Genomic DNA, 21,866 nt, shown 5'->3' with positions numbered 1-21,866 from the left:
GATATCCATTTCTCGGTAGCAATTTATCTCCGTATCAGATATTAGCATGCGGCGAATTCATCCACGTGGATTTAGGTTTTAAAAACCGGTACGAATTCTTTAATTTTCCTGGACCAAAAATATAGCCTATGTGCTTCCCCGAAATGCAAGCTACCTCTCCCTGAGTACTTTTCATCAAAATTGATTATGAGGGAAGCTAGCAGACAGACAGACAGCACTTTCGCATTTATAATATTATAAGTGCGGATTTTTCAAACATTATTCATTATTCTCTATGCCCATCTGCTTAAACCAGCCCCGGAAACATTTATTCTTGTCCTCCTCCGACATGTCAGTAATAGCTGATTCGTAGGCAAACACCACCGCTCTTTCGGCACTTGAAAATAACTATTCCTTCTATTATTTTGTCCTTCATGGTTGGGAATAAAAATAATTCACACGCACAGCACGGCTAGCATGGGCAGTAGATAAAAATTATATCCCCGATTATATCCACTGATTTGTATGACATTGAGAGGATATAATCGGGGGATATAATATTTATCTACTGCTCATGCTAGCCGGGCAGGTAGCTAGCTGAATCGGGACTTTAAAGGCGGATGAGTCAGGTTTCTGACGTAAGAACACTAAGCTATCATCGCTAGAAAAAAAGAGAAATCTTGCAATAAAATATTTTTATCAATCAATTAATCAGCCTGTTTGCACATAGTATTAAGTACTTAAGAACGCCTTTCCGAAATCTCGCCGTAATATACAGGCTCCTGCCTTCCTACATAAGGCTAAGTATTATAATTGTGAAACTTTCACTAAGTTTCTAATAATAATTATTTGAAAAAAATATTGACTAGAATCACTAAATGTACAAAAACCCGGAAAAGTTGATTACGGAAATTGAACCTACTGAGTAGTTTTAAAAGTTTAGGTGCACTTACAGTCTCTACTATCCAAAAAGTTATCACACTCTTTAAGAGTTCAGAGCTTAAATTTGTTGGCACCCTCTGTACATTCTTTAAAGTTAGTTAGTAAGTTCTACACTGATTAATGATTCTGCATTCCTACGAGAAGTTCTATCTAGACTAAGTTTAATGTCTCCAACATTAATCAAAGTATAATTCGTCTTAGGTAACTTTTTTAGAAAATTCGACGATCAACCCTTTCTAAATCTATTTGAATTTCTTTTGAGAAAGTTCCATGGAAGCATTCAGAGTCGCACAAGTGATTCATTGTAATAACTATGTTTCTTTTTCAAAAAAGATAAGTGCCTAAGGCCTGAGTGCTGATTTTTTTTGGTAGAGGAAATATTGATCTAGAAAATTGGCGCTACCTAATATAAAATAGCAAAATCGATTTTACATTGATAGAATTGAAAGTTCGGAGGCGTGTCTGGCAATAAGTTATAATGAAACCTAAATATGTGTATTTCAAAATCCAAATTGAGGAATATCGTTATATCTGTAACAAAAACTAATTGGAAGCACGGTTGTCTATACATAGAGCAACTTCGCCGCTGAGTCAGTCAAGTAAATAATATTGTCTACCAGCACGAATAACTGCGCCCGGCTATAGCTCAGAACTGTTGACTAGATTGGTATTTTAATTGCTATTTAAACTTTACTGAGATATTATAAAAAAATGCCCTCCGTGCAGCTCACCTTACCGTTTTGGATGGAACCACATTTTTATTTGGCGTTTGAAACCTTCTTAGTTATTCTATTTTAGATATTATGTAATGTAATCACACCTATGTACCTATTTAATCAAAAAATATAAACTGTTACCTGATCCAGAATATTGAAATATTTTTTAATGACATCAATAACTCGAATATAAACTAAAGGCTTAAAAATTTCATCATCAAACCATCGCTGGGTCATTATTTTGCACGAACAGAATTTGCCCCTGTCAGAACGACCAGTGTTTGACATATTCTACCGCGCTGCAGCCAAGTGTGGATTGGCACACACCTTTCACACACCTTTAAGAGCATTATGAAGAACCCTCAGGCATGAAGGTTTCCTCATGATGTTTTTGTTCACCGTTAAAGCAAGTGATATTTAGCTGCTTAAAAGGCACATAACTCCGAAAAGTTAGAGGTACTTAGGGAGGCATAGAACCTCCGACCTCCCGATAAGGTGGAGGACATTTTAACCACTAAGCTATCACGGCCAAACTGAAAATATTGTATTAAGTACATAGGTACTCAATCCTCAAAATGGAAAATTTTCGCTACGCCTTGAAGTTTGGCACGTAGATGAGTGAAGATTGTAGAAAATACAGTTAGCCGGGCCCCCAGGCTCTGGAATATGCACTCTAAGGATTTTAATGATCGTCGTCTGACCTGCCTTGTGATAAATCTTTTGTTAAAGTGATAACGGGGCTCTCTCAAGTTCAGAGTTCAGTCGTGGTTCAGTTGAGGTCGGTACGCGTTTATGAAAGGACGTGCCTTCATACTGCGATCCAATGATTTAAAAAAAACCTCTTACCGGTGAATAGATTGTACTACACTGGGAATCATAACTGATTAATAGTAACAGCGATTTATAGTTACAACTATAAATAATTTTATAAAGTGCAATAAAATATGATTTGTTTGTAAACTTACAAAAGTTTCCACAGAACTTCTTATTTACAAGTTTCATAAACTTACTTGCATTCTAATGATACAGTTAGTGTTAATTAACGAGAGAAGTGTGTGCTAAATAATCCGTTAAAGTAGCTTTAAGAAAAAAATAAGTTAGCACCCATTATCACAAATTGTTGGTATCTAATATTATAATGATAGCTCTTCATCTTTTGTAATAGTTTTCGAAAATGCAAGCGTATTACATTTTATTCTAATAAGGGATACTTATTCTACATCAAATTGTAAGTAAAACTTAACAATAAGTATAAAGTTTTTAAGGTTTTATTTTACAAAAAGCCAAAATAAACTTTTACTAAGGCCATTACATAATATACCCAATTTTACGGTTATAAAATTAAAAGTCCCTACTAGTAAGTATTTACTCGATAAGCCTACGCAAAAATATGAACGTAAATATAATTAAACAATTTTCATTCTTCGGTCGTATTCAAAGTCTATTAATAAATCTTCAAGTGTATAAAGAAGTAAGAACAGGTTTAAGTCGTTCGGCGGCAGTTAATTTGAGTTAACTTTATTACCTCTTCAAAAGTTTTGAATTATTGGAAAATTTTCATTAAAAGTGGCTTAACTTGAACTTCTCAATACGAAATTAAGGCTGTATTTTTAGTAGAAACTCGGCCCTTTTAACGTAGGTATTTATTATAATATAAAACCTGCCTTTCAAGTCTTTGGACCTTTTGTATTTTCATTAGTTTTCCTAATGAAGTCATGTAGGGAAGCACATACCTACTGTATCTTAAGTGTTCGCCGTTTTGCGTCTAATTAACCCGCTTCTATCTCAATCTCTATTACCTTCAGCCCTTTATGGATGTGTCCTACTGTATAGTTTCTGGATACTTCGTTTGAATAATTATTAAAAGCTTTAGGTATGTAGATACGTGCTCATTGTTTTTAGGGTTCCGTACCTTAAAGGAAAAAACCGGCCAAGAACGGGCCAGATTCGCGCACTGAGGGTTCCGTACTCGGGTAATTTTCCAACATTTTGCACGATAAATCAAAAACTATTATGCATAAAAATAAATAAAATCTGTTTTAGAATATACAGGTACAGCCCTTTCATAATATGATACTCCACTTGGTATAGTTATCTTAGTTTGAAAATTTAAACACATTTTAATTTTTTATGACGTATTAAAAAAAACTTCTTACAAAATCTCGTTCAAACCAATTTTCGGTGGAAGTTTGCATAATATCTGTCTGTCTGTCCGTGTGTCTGTCGTGTCTGTCAAGAAATGACAGACACGACAGACAGACAGACAGACATACAACAAAGTGACCCTTTAAGGGTTCCTTTTTTCCTTTTAATGGAAATGTAAGTATTTTAAGCTAGAGTGGTAGTTAAGTTGCAGTCACTGTCTGTCAAGAAATGACAGACACGACAGACAGACGGACAGAGGGACAGATAGACAGACAACAAAGTGACCCTTTAAGGGTTCCTTTTTTCCTTTTGTAATGTAATGTAAATGGAAATGCAAGTATTTTAAGCTAGAGTGGTAGTTAAGTTGCAGTCCGTGGTTATGAAAATATATATTCCCACTAGCAACCGCCGAGGCCGTCACTCTATTCAAGAGAACAATAGAGTCTGTTACATGAAAACTTGGTCCATCATAAATTATGTGAATTAGAGCGCATTTTTGTTGTAATTTGTGGCATGTTTTGAACTGCTTTTTCCCTAAAGGAATAAGTAGGTTTGTAATATAGTGATTTAGATAGCACTAATGCTTTACAAAACGCGTTAACATACCTAATAATGCGCAAAGTATATTCTTATTTTTTTATTTTTGACAGAGTTTGAAAAATAAGGGTGTTTTAAACCCAACGCTTTTTTTTCTTGACCGTTAGGTGAGATCTTGGACAATCTTTATTATTTCTATAATAGGAGTCCTCATCGTGGAATCATGGAATGCTAAATATTCTACTTTACAAAGCAAAACTAAAAATTTCAAAATATTTAATTGTTGGAAAACATCGAACAAAAAGCTCTATAAATGATTAATAACGGGATGATAACATTTGACTGCCATGCCGGTGCGGTCAATATAATAAATATTTTCCATTTGTTGCGCCTTTAGGCTATATCAATTTTATGTCAATGAATGTTATCAAAAGAGCCTCTACGAGTATGATTAATTGAAATGACCTCGGCAGTCAAAATTAAAATACTAAAATTCAGATTCAATAAGATTCCTACGTACATTTTTGATAGGTCAAAATTAATATGTTCCTATTTTATTTATGTTAGTAATTAACATAAAGATTTTAAGAAACGTCTACCTTCTATGATGCTACATAATGGAACATTACGATGAATTGATTATTCAATGAATGTTTTGTTAAGCAACAATGACTCAAAGACTTTTTGTGAAGTTAAGTGAGTGATTTGCGATGGACTCTGAGATCGAAATCCAGACATTTATCAACTGTACCCAGCAGGCCTTAGGGTCGGATTTTCCTTGGGACAAGCTCAACGTTTCGCAGATACTGGACTTGTTGCCCAGTCAAATCCTTGAGGACATCAAACTTAAGTAAGTATTCCTCGCAATATTTTTACTAAAGGAGATGGATGATATTGCGTCGACTCATCGTTTACTCAATCTATAGTGTATAAAACACGATTTAAAACTGAAAGAAATATGTTTTCAGAAATTTAAATGAATAAGTGTACATCTATACTAATAAATAAAATCGGAGTGTCTGTCTGTAATTTCGAAATAACTACCTGATATTAAGCTCATATGGTTATTTGAACGATACCAACACTGAATCACACGTTTTTAAAATTTTTGTCTGTCTGTCTGCCTGTCTGTCTGTTTGAAAAGGCTAATCTTGGGAACGGCTGAACCGATTTTGACGGGATTTTCACAGACAAGTAGAGAATTGACCAGGGAGTAACATAGGCTACTTTTTTAACCGACTTTCAAAAAGGGAGTTGTGTTTTTCTACCTATGTACACCCAAATCTCCGAGATTTCTGAACCGATTTGCGTCATTTCTTTTTTAATCGATAGAGGAACTTTGCGACATTGTTTCATAAAAAAATTTGGAGTCCAACTCCTCAATCCTGATGCTGCAAGGGGTCTGACCAATCCACGCGGGCGAAGCTGCGGGCATCAGCTAGTATAGAAATAGATGTTCTTTTTTGTATCTTATTTTGAAAGTTACGTTTAATCCTTGTCTAGATAGAGCTAGTTTTTTTTGAAATGATTTCCTTAGTTGCTGTATCCTGATTTATTTATATTTGTCATGATTTTGTAAAGAAGTTTTTTAATTAACGGAACTTCAATGGTTTTAATCTTTAGCGTGGCAATCTCTAAAAGCTGTAATGGTTTATGATCTTTGCCTGTTCTGGAAAAAATAACTACTCCTTGGTTAGGGATGCGAGGTGTAAAGAAGACGGTCGACAGCTCGAGGGGAGGTGACGACAATTGAGTGGAGTGAGCATCGGGCTAGAAGCCACATATCACCCGACCAGAGTATAATAAACTCAATATATAGTTGTTTCTGATTTAATTCCTCACCGTGCGAGAATAAACTTGAGAATTTAGTCAGTTACTTCAATTTAGTATATCTTTTCGGAAAGCTGCAAGCCGCGTAGAGGTACTACGATACCTCTACGCGGTATATAATATCTCTACCGCAGTGTGGTGGTAGGTAGTTATTTATGTACCTAGTACATGTTATTTATGTACTATAAGTACATTTTTAAAAAAAATATTTGTATTTGGTCCGAGAGTCCTTTTTTACTGCTGAAATTTGCAGTGGCTCAGGACCATCAGGACAATTCGGAAATGTCATCAAAAAGTCGTTATGGATGCCATAGCGAAAGGGTACGAAAAAAATGCGTAGCAATGTCGTAGCTTCTGTTTTTAATCAAAATGAAAGCGTTGACTTTCGCTAAATGTGTAGCGTTCATCTTCTCTCTTCTCCATTAAATAAATGTAACTTTGACTTTAGTAAAGCAATTTGTGCCTATAGTATATTATATGCCTTGTGTATATATGCCTCGGTAGCTTTATAGGATTCCACAGCTTTAGTGAATTGGATTGCACTGACTTTGACAGCTAAATCCGGTGAATGTTGATTGGTTCCTTAGTGATAACAGCTGTAGACTAGGCCCTTGACTGCGATCTCACCTGGTGGTAAGTGATGATCTAGTCTAAGATGGAAGCGGGCTACATGGAACGAGTATAGTAGTTTCATTAACCCGTATCCCGGATCGGTTTCTATGCGGCATAGTACCGGAACGCTTAAACGATTGGCGGCATGATATTGCGGCGGTAACTAGCCCTAGCTGAAGCCTCCCACAGACCAGACCAGAGACAATTTCGAAAATATAAATTCCCAAATTGCCCCCGCCGGGAACCGAACCCGGGACCTCCCACTTTCAAGACATTATTATCTATACTTATAATAAATAATTTAATATAATTAGAATAGCTTTAGTTGTAATTATATAGAAATTATTATATAACAAATAGTGAGAATCCGTAATAGAAAAACAAAAATAACGAACAAAATTTGTTGTGACCACAATTTGTGATTCAACGATTTCCTCCGAATAGGGGGAGAATATTTATATACTTAATGATCCTCAAGATTAAGAATAATAAAGAACAAGGAAATGAGAATCGCTTCTCCAAACATAATAACAATTACTTTTAGGCCCAAGTGGAAGTAATTTTGGAATTCTTGGTTATTTCCACCATTTGTTTAACGATCACAGTGCAATCTACGACAATTTTTGTGCTTGACGTAGTGTTGTAGATTTATCACTTCGCTGCCATACGGTTAGATTATTGCTTGGCTAATATACCTTTATTATTTCACATAAAAAGCTTTTAGGACGTAAAGCAATAAACGGGTTATAAAAGTAATATTGCCTACAAAAAGTGGAAGCAGTAAAAAACATTCTTGCTGTACTAAAGTCTATAAGTTCCAACAGACTAGGATCGTTCTATTTTTAGTAAACATAATTATTCAAGATTATGAACCATAATAAAGGTCGTAGAACGATGCGATCGTTCCGCCGGCATTAGTAATCAGATCGCCTTCGCAACAATATTTTATGCAAAAGTAAAAACGACTGAAATTGAGTTTTCCTGTAAGTGGTTTACAGTCCTATGATTCGCTAAAGGATTATGAGTTCCAATATATCGGTCAGTGTAAGTAAGTATATAGGTATAATATGTGGGTTAAGTAAATATAATCTGTGGTTTTTTTTTCTTTAAATCTGGCTTTACTCTGATTAGCCAATGTCAAGTTTGTGATATTTTCAAGTTATTGAATTTATACAAGTATGGACTCCGTCTGCGCCGGCGCCCGCCGACACACGCCCGGCGCCCCTTTAGAGCGCTTCCCAGTCAGTTCCACCACCAAAAAACACCAACTAACACAAAAACCAGCTACTCTTAACAAAAAAAAACACTCCAAACAAGCACAGCACGCGCGCCAGCAAACGCCATCACAGACAAAGTCCAATCTGTGGTTAAGTATGATAAATGATGTGAGTAAATGATGAAACTAAAAGCAGGTACAGTGATAATATCGGACAGCTGCGCGGAGGTCCAAAAACTAAAAGGTAATAATAGATATAACTTCGTAGGTCGTGCCCTTTCCACGCTTTTCATATAGAATTAACATTAAAGCGTCTAATGATTACATGTTTAGGTCCAACATTAGAAAGTTTCCATCATAGATAATACACATAATATAGCTTCCATTGTTTTCAACCACTAACATGTAGGTACCTATTTATTATGTGATTTAGAAGAGATGTGTCGTGAAACTTGTAGTTTACTTAAATTTGAGATTTCTTTATTTGTAGTTTTACTTATTTTTTCAATTTCTGGTTTTTGGATTTCAGCCAAATCCGTCCAGTAGTTTTTGCGTGATTGAGTAACAAACATCCATACTTTCACATTTATAATAAGTACTAGAGGATGCCCGCGACTTCATCCGCGTGAATTTATGTTTTTAAAGATCCCGTGGGAATTGTTTGGTTTTCCGGGATAAAATGCTTATGTCAATTACAGGGACGCAAGCTACCTCGGTACCAAATTTCATATAAATCGGTTAAGCGGGTGGGTTTTTAGGAATCCCGTAGGAACTCTTTGATTTTCCGGGATAAAAAGTATATAAGCTAACCCTGTACCAAATTTCGGCAGAATCGGTTAAACTGTTGGGGCGTGAAATGGTAGCAGACAGACAGACCGACAGACAGAGAGGCAGACACACTTTCGCATTTATAATATTAGTATGGATAGTATGGATTATTAGGATCATCATCGTCAACCGACAAACTTTCATTGATGGAAGTCTTTTGTAGGGATGCCACGGTCTTGCGCCGCGTAAATCCAACGACCCCTGCGACTCATTTGATGTCGTCATTCCGCTTAGTGTGGCTCTTCCATCCAACGCTGTATATACGATACGTATATATGTGTACGAGGTCACAGTTCCAGCACCTTGAGGTCCTAATTTTCTACAACAACAAAAATTAAATTCAAAATTTATAACACCCCCGACAATTGAAGGTTACAGTATCTAGAAAAGAGCTGATAACTTTTAAACGGCTGAACCGATTTTCTTGGATTATAGCTAAGAACACTCCCGATCAAGCCACCTTTCAAACAAAAAAAACTAAATTAAAATCGGTTCACTAGTTTAGGAGCTACGATGCCACAGACTGTTACACAGATACATACCTAGATACACACATCAAACTTATAACACCCCTCTTTTTGGGTCAGGGGTTAAAAATAAATCCTTGTACATGCAAAGATGTACATAAGCACCTATTTTTGTTGCATTTTTAAGCGTAAGGTTAATGTCAAAGTTGAGGTGAAAAAAAAAACATTTTATTGATGCGACGTAAGTAGGCACCACTCTTACCGACTGAGCTTTCACTTGATTACCTCGACACGGGCTTTTAGTTTGTTTACTTTGTCCAGACTTCTTACTTTCAGTGAAAACGTGAAAATATTAGAGAAATTTCTGTCTCTTTAGATTACACACCTGTTGAGTGTCGGAAATGTGAGTATTTTTTTCATTGCACGGTTCAACGCATGGTTTCTATACGAGCTGAGACCAGGCAGTAGTGGTTAGTAGAAAAGCAATACTCAGGGAACTAACGACTTTTCAGACCTTATACCCTGGTACAGCCTCGAGGCACGTAATCGCCGCATTGGCCTATCAAACGGAGATGGGGACGCTCTGGTGGCGCGGCGTTTTATATGAATACTAGGTTTTTTATAACTGATCATATCCATACTAATATTCTAAATGCGAAAGTGTGTCTGTCTGTCTGTCTACTACCTTTTCACAGCCCAACAGTTTAACCGATTCTGACGAAATTTAGTACAGGGTCAGCTTATATCCCGGGGACGGATATAGGCTTTATCCCGGAAAATCAAAGAGTTCCCACGGGATTCCTAAAGACCCATCCGCTTAACCGATTTGTATGAAATTTGCTACCGAAGTAGCTTACGTCCCTGTAATTGACATAGGTAACTTTTTATCCCGGAAAATCAAACAGTTCCCACGGGATCTTTAAAAACCTAAATCCACGCGGACGAAGTCGAGGACATCCTCTAGTTACAAATAATACTTTTTTAGAAACAAATTAGACTATTTGTAAATAGCAAAATTCAGCGACATGCCCGCAACAGATTGTGTAGGTGTAGTATCTGCAATCGGATTTAATACGAAACTTGTTTTATAGAGAAACTATACGGTCGTATTCGATTTGAACAACTTGAGAGTCTTCCAATTTTAAGGTCATAAGTTTTGAACTCTACACGTGTGTGTATTGCAAAATTACAGATATTTGTTGCTGAAAATTATTCAGTGTTTCGTATTGGAATATAAATGGTTCTGTTACTCCTAGATACCTCACCAATATTGGATTCCTCATACTATTTCTATTGTATTTTGTATTTGTTTATTGACTTGGGTAGTGAAACGTGGTATAAAAGTTCTAAACATAAGTACAATTGGTTATTACTTATTATGATAGTGTAATAACTAATAAGTATGATTACAATATGTACGTAGGAGTAAAATATAATATATTATATTATATCATAGAAAAGAATATCGATAGAAAAAGTATTGAATATTTTAAATCTGGTTGCTTCAAGCGATCCTTTTCAAAATGGTAGGTTAATTAATATTAGTATGTGACGTAATCTTATTAGCTGAGTCTACAGTTCAGACTAAAGGTGCCCACGCACTCGAACTGAACTGCAGCTGAATGTACGTCACTGCCGCGCGGCGCGGCTGGAGAGAATATCGTGCGGGGCGCTGACGCGACGCGCAGTTCAGCTGCAGTTCAATTCAAGTGCGTGGGCATCTTAAACGGGGCAGCGAGGCCTGTAGCCAGGCTTAGCTTTGTAGCTTGTGCAGCAGCGCATCCATATTATTACTAGCCGCGTAGCCGAATCTTGCAAAGATTCGCGGGGCTACCACATTTACTTTAGACGTAGCTAATAATAATTATTATTGGAGTTACTATGCCAACTGCCAAGTTTTTAAGTAGAGTGTTTTTAAGTGCTATTAGGTAGCGCATTCTATGTAGCGTGAATAACAAAAAGCGCTCCATGATTAAAATTAGAGTAACTCAGTTTAGTTTAGAGATTCTGTTGTACACAATCTCTAAACTGAACTAAATTGACAGGTCTAAATCTAGTACCTAAATCTAGTAAACCTTTTGCAGGGGAACAATGAGAAAGAGATACGAGAGAGATAGAGATAGAAAGGGCAATATATTAAGACCTGCCATTTTAGTTTAGTTTAAAGATTATGTACAACAGAATTAGCCACATTGAGCAATATTTTTACTTATATATAGATAAATATGGGCAAATTACTTGTTAGGTATTTATGTGAAACAAACGCCAACGCACCAATGTAGCTAATATTAATTAGCTGACACTTCGGGCATGTTAACAGATATTGGAACTAAGAACAACTAACTTGCGCTCCCATGAACATGATGATAAACAGAAACATTAATTTTCTTATAGAAGAATCATCCCAGACCTACCTACCAACGTTAAAAGTGGTGCGAAATAGACTCGAGAGGTAGATATACGGTGTCGATAAAGTGATATTAGGTATATCTAATGTCCCTAGAGGATCAACCTTGGATTATCGATAAATAAATTATTAGGTAAGGTATGCAGTAAGTACATTGTGTAAATGAATAATGAACCGAGCGGACCAAGCAGGTAGGTACTCATATTTCGAAAACTGCATCGTCATAAATTACAAAGTACAGTTTACGTAGCCTTATCGGTAGATAAATACTGAGTACAAAAAAACTGGAATACCTTAGCGAAAAGAATGTTCGTAAAAAATAAACGAAAAGTCTTGCTATGAAAGCAAAAAAGGTAGGTGGTTCTATTTCCGCTGCGTTAGCTTATTTTTAGGTACCTACACTTTTCCCTGTCTGATTTCGTTATTTTTGAAATTGCGCCGAATGCATTTTTAACGAGAAAACAAAGTTGTACCAACATGGAATGTATTTTTTGTTGGATAGTAACTATATTACAATTTTAGTTAAAAGAACTTACGAGATTCGGTTCTTTGTAAGTTTGCGTGATTACAGTACGTTTACTTTAAGTAAATTTATAATACCTCCGACATGTGAAGGTTACAGTAACTAGAAAAGAGCTGATAACTTTCAAAACGATTCGGTTCGAACCGATTTTCTTGGATTATAGCTAAGAATACTCCCGATCAAGCCACCTTTCAAACAAAAGAAATTAAATTAAAATCGGTTCATTAGTTCAAGAGCTACTATGCCACAGACAAATACACAGATATACACGTCAAACTTATAACACCCCTCTTTTTGGGTCCGGGGCTAATAAAATGGATGTTACAGTTTCAATAATTTTAAAATTTTTATAAATTAATTAAAGAGATAAATTAGGAAAGTCGTTGGAGGTTGGAGTAGAGTTGGTAGATTACAATGTGGCTGCGATTATAGGCAAGTAGGTTTAGGTGCAGCTATGAATTTTTATTATTTTTTATTTTTATTTTTAATGAACCGATTTTAATTTAGTTTTTTTTTGTTTGAAAGGTGGCTTGGCTTGATCGAGAGTGTTCTTAGCTATAATCCAAGAAAATCGGTTCAGCCGTTTGAAAGTTATTAGCTCTTTTCTAGTTTCTGTAACCTTCACTTGTCGGGGGGTGTTATAAATTTTTAATTTACTCTTGTAATTATGTTCTTCTGACTAGAGAACCTTGAATGAAATGATTAATGAAGTAATGAAAATATGTGAGGTCCTAGAAAATACCTACCTATACAAGATTTGTTCAAGGGTCTAAAGTAAATTTAAATTTTAAATATTTCACATGGGCGCTCTAAACAGGGATAGATCAAATCTAGTAAAGGTTTATATGTGCTAAATTTTCTGCGAGAGACCAATATAAATAGTAATAATATAGCAGCTTCAAAGGATCGCAAAGTGGTCTCTCAAGTGAGGCTCAAGTCAATAAAGTTTCGAAAAAACTGCGAATATTATTTTCTCTGGAATTTCGAAGCTTGCTTTGCAACTTTGCCAACGCAAAACGGAATAATTCAAACGAGCAGTATGAAACCGAAACGTAACAAAAATCTTATACACTTTTTTGCTCTGATATTCGATTTTGCTACCTACCTATTTTAAATTGTTGTTAAATATTTACCTGTTTATCGTCTATACTAAATTATGTATCACATTGCTGCGAGGTCACATGTATTTTTAGTTCTGAAAAATGGGGTGCATACCTATGCCTCTTGCGGTTTTCGTGGATCTGATGGGTCGTCTCGTGGTGTGCGATCTCTATTATTCAGCGGCATAAGATTTTCTTTGACGCATTAAGGAAACAGGCCTAATTGACCACCATTATTATTGCTCCCCATTTGGGTTAGTGTTACATCGATCAATGCAATTGTTTGACGTGTAATGTGGCTATTAAACCACCCCTGATAGATCAGATTCCATTATAAATTCAGCCTTGAACGATTGCTTGTTTATGTGTCCTGTTAACAGAGAAGGTCGATAATGTAATATTTCAGAATTAATGCGTCATGTGATAAATAAGTCGGAGAAAATAATGGCCTTTCGTCGTTGCGTAACCTTAAACTGAAATTGGTCTTAAATAGTAGTCTGGCCAATTTTAGCCATTGTAACTCGTAAGTATCATAATTAATCAACTGTTATTTATGTATTTTTAGAGTTCCAAGGTGCGTGAATATCGATCTTGTACCAGAAAATGCCATAATAGTAGACTCTAAGTGAATACAAGCGGCAGAAAACCGTTTTCTGGCGCTTGTATGGAGTGTGGATCATGAGGTTGAAGCGACAACGTTGACTTTATCTTCGTCACAGAAGACAAGCAATGTTTTGGAGTAGGTACTGTGCATTTAAGATTTTTATTTAGTTAAAATGTCTAGCTGTAAAAGAAAAGGAAACATTTTAATTCTCAAATATGAACCACCAGTAGAGGGAATTTGTATTTCAAACCATCCACTCATTTTGTGTAATTTATTCATCGATTCATTACAAACAAGGACATTTTATTTGCATGAGGAATGCTAACAACGCAATTTGCTATCTGTACGCTAATGCAATAATCCTCATACGTACAAGTACACAAATCTGAAGCCTTTGGAGAAAATTGGAAATGGCAAAATTTGTTTACTTGGCGTAAACAAATTTTACCGGTTGCTGAAGCCGCTTCCTGTAAGTACCTTCTAGACATCATGTAAATAGGCAGACTAGTAATAAATTGCTTAGCTTACTTACCTATGTACACAAAATAAAACATAACGAATTCATTAAAATATGTTGCATTAATTCAATAATCTATGATTGTACCCACACACTTTGCTAAGATTTTCATCATAATTTTCTTGGTTTTATTTTCGCAGCTGTGTTCTCTTTTAAAGCAAGTTCCCCGCCTATTAAACATTTTGTGGGCACTGTCTGATCTAGATAGTAAGTATATCTACCTACAGGGATTCAAACAAGCTCAGGTGCATTGAAATGCCTAGGATATTCTTTGTAGCCGATTTTGGCAACAGGCATATGCACTTAAGCAACTATTACTGCATTGCCGGAATATTTGGCTAGCATTTTACGAGTATAATACTACCAGAAATCTGAATCTACATGTATTTAGATGATAATTTATTTACAGAGTGATGAAACACTTCAATTAAAATGTCCATACGTGAATAGTGTGCGGAATATTCCTTTTCATAGTTTGTGGTGAAAGTGGGCAGGATGATAAGTAAAATTTATGGGTCTTTGCCTATTAGCTTTAATGTATTGAGAGTTAGGTAAAATTCCTCCTACGCTAGTCCTACGCTGATATAATCGTATCGTATTTGTTTGCGATGCTGTCAGCCACAATCTATATTCTGTAGTCTATATCACTATCAAAGGGTATTATTACAGGGTAATTATTATCTTAGAACATAGTTTGACTTTCATTTGAATACTAACCAATCAAACTCAGTCAAATGGAGATACAGTCTAAGAACTAATCTAACAAACTAATCATGAACTAATCTTTGTCTGTGGTTTCTAGATATCTTCTTCTTCTTCTTCTCTCTGGGCTGGTTTCCGCACTTAAACGTTTCCGTCTGTTGTGCGTGCGTTGCCCCTCCCCGCCGAAGTCTTCACTCCAGCCATCCAAGCTCGCTCCAGAAGCCAAGTAGACCGCCCAGGTTGCCGAGGGCTTCATGAAGTGAGGTTGGGGATCCCAGATGGCGTTCTCGATGTTCTGCCACGCTTGCACACTCCAGGAGCACGTGCGTCGGTGTTTCATCGACCTCCATGCAGGCCCTGCACAGAGGACTGTCGGTAACACCTATAACGAAAAGGTGTTTGTTTAGTGGGCTATGCCCTGTTATGAGTCCCACCACCTTCCTAAGTTTACCTTTGTCCAGGCGGAGTAGTTTGTTAGTTTGTCTTATATCTATGTTAGGGAAAGCCTCTTTGGCTTGCCTGCAGTCAGTTGCGTTTGCCCATAGATGAGAATGCTCTTTAAGTGTTAGTTCGTGTAACCAAGTTTTATACTCACTGAAGGGTATGGGTACCATAGGCTCTGGCCCTGTCACCTTCAGCGTCGTAGCCCTGCGTGCTAATGCGTCCGCTGCCTCGTTTCCCTGGTCCCCATCATGTCCTTTGACCCACCGTAGGGTGATGTCATTCGACATGGCGAGTGTTTCCAGAGCCTTGTGGCAGTCTTGTATGAGTTCAGAGGTTGTCGAAAATCTAGCCAAGGCTTTAAGAACAGCTTGGCTATCCGAGTTAATGTTTATCTTAAAATTTGTTACCTGTCGGTTTGCCATTGCTATGGCTGCAGTTGTAATGCCTACACACTCTGCTTGGAAGACAGAGTTGTCCTTACCGAGTGCGTGACTTATTCTCATGTTTAGTTCTTGGCAGTAGGCCCCTGCTCCTGTGCCAGTTTTTGTTTTGGATCCGTCGGTGTACACTTCTATTGCATCTTGTGTTGGCTTCGGATCTATGTTTATCTCTGGATTTATTCTATATGGTTTGTCCAGTATGTATTTTTTCCTGGTTCTGTCGCATTTCCACTCCAGGCGTGGTTCTTTTGTTATGCTTTGCACTAGAATTTTAGTGTGCCTTGTGTTCTGTTCTTTCCATAGACCTGAGGTTTTCAGTCTCAAGGCTGCGAGCGTTGCTTCTTCTCTGACTTGTAAATACAGGGGCGGGATCCCCAGTATAATTTCAAGTGCTGTTGTAGGTGTGGTACTCATGCAGCCTGTAATGGCGAGGCATGCTTGTCGTTGGAATTTCTGTAATTCATGCTGGGCGGTCGTAAGAAGAGTTCTCGGCCACCATATCAAGGCAGCATATGTTAATGAGCTTCTTACTACCGTTAGGTATAACCACTTCATTATCTTTGGTTTGAGCCCCCATTTTTTCCCCAGCATGCGTTTGCATTGGTTTAGTATCGTAAGCGATTTATTAATCTTATCTTCTGTATGCCTTTTCCAGCTGAGCTTGCTGTCAAGAGTCACACCAAGGTACTTTACCTCAGTGGATAGTCTAAGGCTTGTGTTGAACAAAGTTGGTGGTTTGGTTAGCTCTATTTTCCTTTTGTTAGTGAACAGAATCATCTCTGTTTTCTTTGGATTTACAGTAAGTTCATTTTCATTGCACCATCTTTCGATTAAGCGCAATGCCCGTTGCATGACTTCATATAGTGTATTCTCTAGTTTGCCACTGATTAAGATGGTGAGATCATCAGCATAACCAATGGTGTAAAAACCGCTTGTATTTAGTTTGTTTAACAAGTCGTCAACTACAAGGTTCCACAAGATTGGTGATAGGACACCTCCTTGAGGGCAGCCTCTCGCTACTATGCCTTTTGTGACTCCATTGATGTCTAGTTGTATGATTCTTAGTTCTAATAGTGCTCTTATCCAGCTGCGTATAGTACCTGGCGCCTTGTATCGTCCCAAGGCTCTGTCAATGCTATCAAAGGTTGTCTTGTCGAAAGCTCCTTCGATATCAATGAAGACACCCAGTGTTGATAGTTTGTTTTCTAGATTGTGCTCAATTTTGCCAACAACGGAATGCAGAGCGGTTTCCGTTGATTTGCCAGTGCTGTAAGCATGTTGATGTGAGTGTAGGGGTATATGTCTTAAGGTTCCATCCCTGAGAGACCGATCAACCAGTCTTTCGAGAGTTTTCAATAGAAATGATGTAAGGCTGATAGGCCTGAAGGACTTTGGCAAAGTATAGTCACTCTTTCCAGGTTTTGGTAGAAAGACCACCTTTACTTCTCTCCAGGCTGTTGGGATATATTTATATGCTAAACAGGCCTTGTATATTATTTCCAGCCATGGTGTAAGTTGAGGTTTTCCCCATTGTAGAAGTGCAGGGAAAATGTTGTCGGTCCCCCCTGATTTAAAAGGGTGAAAGGTGTCAATAGCCCAGCTGATTCTATCTCGCGTGACTGTGTTGTTGGCAAGATCCCAATCCTCGTCTGTGGGATGGTTTCCTAGGTTGTGTACCCAGTCTGTTGAATCTACAATTCTACAGCCAGGGAAATGCGTTTCAATAAGCGTTTCGCTTATCTCTTTGTCATCCTTGGTGTACGTTCCGTCAGCTTTCTTCAGCGAACCGAGTGTGCGAGTGTTGTCGTCTGCTAGAATCTTACGTATGCGAGCTGCAGTGTCGTTCGACTCTATGCTTGTACAAAACTTTTGCCACGAGGTTTGTTCCTTTTCTCGGACGCGTTTGTTGTACTTGTATTGGGCTTCCTTGTAGTTGTCCCAATCTTGTTCTTGTCTGGTGTTTTTTGCTCTGTTGAAAAGATGTCTGAGGTTTTTCCTCATTCTTTCCAGATCAGGGCCCCACCAGCTGTTTTTTGACGGTCGGTTTGTGTTGATTTTCTTCAGGGGGCAAGCTTGTTCATAACTTGTCTTAATGTACTCCGTTAGTTTGTTAACGTTTTCTTCGATGTTGTTGATGTCATCGATGTCTTTAGGTTTTTTTGTACCTATCCGTTGCGTTAGCAAGGTTTTGTACTTTATCCTGTTGGTTTTCCTTGGGTTTCTCCTTGGTGCGTGTTGGGTTATCATCAGATCTAGCTCATAGCATATCCGCCTGTGGTCGGAGAGCGAAGGCTCGTCGCTGACATGCCAGTTCTTTACTTGGTCTGCAGCTCTGGTTGACGCTAAGGTTAGATCGATTATGGTTTGGTACCTACTCGACACGAAGGTCGGTTCAGTGCCTTTGTTAGTGATTGTTAGGTTGGTTGTTAGTAGAAAATCTATGAGATTCTCACCTCTTTTGTTGTTGGCTGTGCATCCCCACAGGTTGTGATGTGCGTTGCTATCGACAGAGATAATTAGATCTATGTCGTTGTCCTCACAGTGTGTTGTGAGGTCCACTAGTTCTCTTGTAGGTATTCGGCCTTCTATGGGCATGTAGAGTGAGGCTACGACCAGTGGCTTTGGTGGTAGTCCCACGCCCTGTTGTATTCCGTTTTTTATTTTGACTGCTGTCAGATCTCTGGAACAGTATTGTGTTAGTAATGACGCTGTAATACAGCGTGGAATGTAAATGCATGTTCTTGGTGCTTCGTCATTGCTGTGAGAATAGATCTTACCATTACAGCTTCCGAAACCGCATATGGTTTTACCCCTGACCCACGGCTCCTGGATCAGTGCGATGGTCTCGGCTTCAACCTCCAGCTGTTTTCGTAGTGTGGCCGTGGCGAGATGTTTGTGCTGGAGGTTGGTCTGAATTATTTTTATTGTTACGTCGCCCTCTATGCCGGTGGTTATTCGGCGGGGACGGTTGTGTCTTGAGCGTCGTGTGTCGCCTTATTCTCCCGCGGTTGTGTGTTGAAACGGGAGTCCGCTAGCACTTCCTCGATGTTGTCAAGGACAGTGCTCACGGAAGGCTCAGGTGTTCTTTGGGGGTGGCAGGTTGGTCTATCCACATCCATGGCCCCATCCGCATCAGTCTCCTCCCGAGTTTCAGGCGCTAAGCTATGCCCGGGCGGTACATCGCTTAGTCCTTCACTCGTGAAGAACCGGATGTAGATAGAGCCCGTGGAATAGGCGACCTTCCTGCCGCGCGCCATTATTATCGGCAGCTCCTCGTTGGGGATTCCTAGTATTAGGAACACCCCAGGAGGACTGCTGGTTGTTCGTTGATAGCTGAACAGGGTCCACTGCGACACTCCATACCAAGGGTTTTGGTGAGATAGGACCTGGTGCAGTTGGCCTATCTCCCCATCATAGTCCGGGACGTAGAGTCCCGACCTAACCCTAACTGGTATTTCGGTCTGGCGTATCACAGTCAACCTCGTTCCGCTTCTGGGCGATGTCAGTTTTGGCACCACGTTTGTGAGCCAGGTAAAGGCACGGTCGTCGTGACACCACATCTTCAGTACACCTTCACTGAGGAAGGCCTTGCCCTCAAACGCCGGGGCGTATCGGGTCTGACCTGGTGCCAAGGGCTCGATACAGGCCGCGAAAATCGCCTTCTGTATCTGACCCTGTATTGCGTTTGCCTCTTCTTGCGTTAGGTCTACTCTAGGAGTGGTGGTAACAGCCACACTCAAGTGCGATTGGGCTGCCGTAGCATAGGAGCCCTTCGCATCTCGGGTGTGTCTGTTATCAGTTCGTGGGCGTTTGTGTTCCCCCCGGGGTGAGATTGTGTCGTCAAGTCGGTCTCTTTTTTTAGTCTGACTCGATGATGTCCCGGGATTGTCTTGTCGGTCTTTTGTCGTCCCCCTGTTCCGCTTCCTGAACCGTGGGTGTGCCCGCGGTTTAGGTGGTTTAGGGGTCTTGGGGGCGTCTGTGTTTGTTGTAGTAGTTTGTTTGGTGGTTGTTGTTGTTGTCATTGGGGGTCGAGCGGTGTTGGATCCGCCTGGGCCCGTTGCGCCCCGCGCCTGGATTGGGTTCTCGTCGGGATCAGTGCGACCACCTTCGTTCCCCCTGTCCTTGGCTACGGTTTGCCCAGCCCTGACGGTGGTGGTGCTCGACTCACCCGAGGCATGTGGGTTGCGATCTGATGCCGATTCCTGCCCGTTCGCCTTTTCGCCTGCGGAACAGCCAGGGGTTGCGCTGGTGTCCACGACAGTCCGACCGCCACTTAGTGGTGGTCGTCCTGTGTTTCCACTTTTGCTTCCCCCGGCCAAGTTGCTGGCGTCCGCGGTTGGGCAGTCGGGTTCTTCCCGCTTCCCGCCTCCGTTTTCCCTACCGTCAGTCCGTTTGTTACTCGTTTTTTCCGTCTGTCCGTTAGCGTTGGTCGTAGTCTGTTTTCCTGTCCGCCTGTCTGTCCTGTTCCCCTTCTTTTTCTTCCGTTGTTTTGGGGCCACGAGCGTCCATGCGCTTGCGCTAGCAGGCGCAGGGATCACTGCGGCCAGGGAGGACATGTCCAAATGGCTAGCTGAGGTCGTCGTTTCAAGGTTGAGCGGGTCTTTGCCCCCTCCTGATACGATGGGGCAGCCTGGGCCCTGGGCGCCGTCCGTGGACGTCGCCTGGGTGCCAGGGTGGGATTTGGGTGGTAAGCCGCTACCCACCAGGAGACTTGTACGTTTGTTGAGATCCGCCATTATTTGAGAAATGTGTGTTAATTGTATAGTGTTTGTGTGTGTCTCTGTGTGTAGGTGAGTGTGGAGTGTGCTGGAGTTTTAGGGTTATATTCAGGAATTGTGTGATTGGTTATTGGGTTTGGATTAGGATCTAGGGGAGCACGGGAAGAGGGTTTCTGGGACCCTGCTCGGGTGTTGGGGGTGGTACCCGAACAGTTCCTTCTTGTCCAGGGTCCTGGGGACACCGGCGATCCGCAACTCCGCCGACCCGCCCGGTTGCATGAAGGGTGCCTCGTATAGCTGAACTAGCGAATGTTCTGGTTGAAACCCAGATCATTAACTAGCTCTGCCACGCCGGGACTTCTAGATATCTGTTAATACTTAATTTCAACGTAATGAGGGATCACACTAATATTATAAAGGCGAAAGTTTGTATGTGTGTGTGTGTGTGTGTGTGTGTGTGTGTGTGTGTGTGTGTGTGTATGTGTATGTGTGTGTGTGTGTATCTGTGTGTGTATGTTTGTTACTCCTTCGCGCAAAAACTACTGGACGGATTTGGCTGAAATTCAGAGTGGAGATAGATAATATCCTGGATTAGCACATAGGCTACTTTTTATCCCGGAAAACCAAAGAGTTCCCACGGGATTTTGAAAAACCTAAATCGACGCGGACGAAGTCGCGGGCGTCAGCTAGTCAAACATATACACACAAATCTTTAAACCCGTGTAAATTCAAAACTAAATATTTTTACTAAAATCCGGCACCTATAACATGTCTACACATTTCATCGAGTTTCGTTAGTATTCAAGGAAAGAGCTAAAGAGCGCGCCACAGAAGCTTCTTTGTTCTTCCCTTTTCAAGTTATTAGCGAAGCAGTATGTATCGATGTGAATTCGTATAAATGATCGACGTAAGTACATACTAACACTCAGTGTAGGATGAATGTCTTAAGAATTATTATTTACAAGCGTTTGTATTGTATTTTTCGATTACGAGATCTTCGATACAATTTATTGCTTCAATATCAATATCAGATCGAGGATAGTAAGAATAAGAGTTGCCTTTTTGTATATTTTGTGGCACATTTATGGCGGTGTTCTATTTCTTATTCGAAGTGTTAATGTTTCACAAAAAAGGCTCGA

At 39.4% G+C, this 21,866-nt stretch overlaps 1 protein-coding gene across 2 annotated transcripts in view; it reads left to right on the top strand.

Moving 5' to 3' along the window:
- Positions 1-2,428: 2,428 nt before the first annotated feature.
- LOC123868817 (tachykinin-like peptides receptor 86C) overlaps positions 2,429-21,866 on the top strand; it is a 72,347-nt gene continuing 52,909 nt past the window's right edge. Inside the window, exons 1-2 of one of the 2 annotated variants that reach the window (XM_045911464.1) lie at positions 2,429-2,688; positions 4,887-5,169. In XM_045911464.1, coding sequence (XP_045767420.1) covers positions 5,030-5,169 — 140 coding nt within the window. In that variant the 5' untranslated portion in view covers positions 2,429-2,688; positions 4,887-5,029. Of the gene's footprint in view, positions 2,866-4,886; positions 5,170-21,866 lie in introns of both variants that reach the window. The other variant, XM_045911463.1, reaches the window with a different exon arrangement.

This window comes from Maniola jurtina, chromosome 10 (assembly GCF_905333055.1).
Source record: "Maniola jurtina chromosome 10, ilManJurt1.1, whole genome shotgun sequence".
Classification (NCBI taxonomy): domain Eukaryota; kingdom Metazoa; phylum Arthropoda; class Insecta; order Lepidoptera; family Nymphalidae; genus Maniola; species Maniola jurtina.
This window is presented reverse-complemented; position numbering and strand designations above follow the sequence as displayed.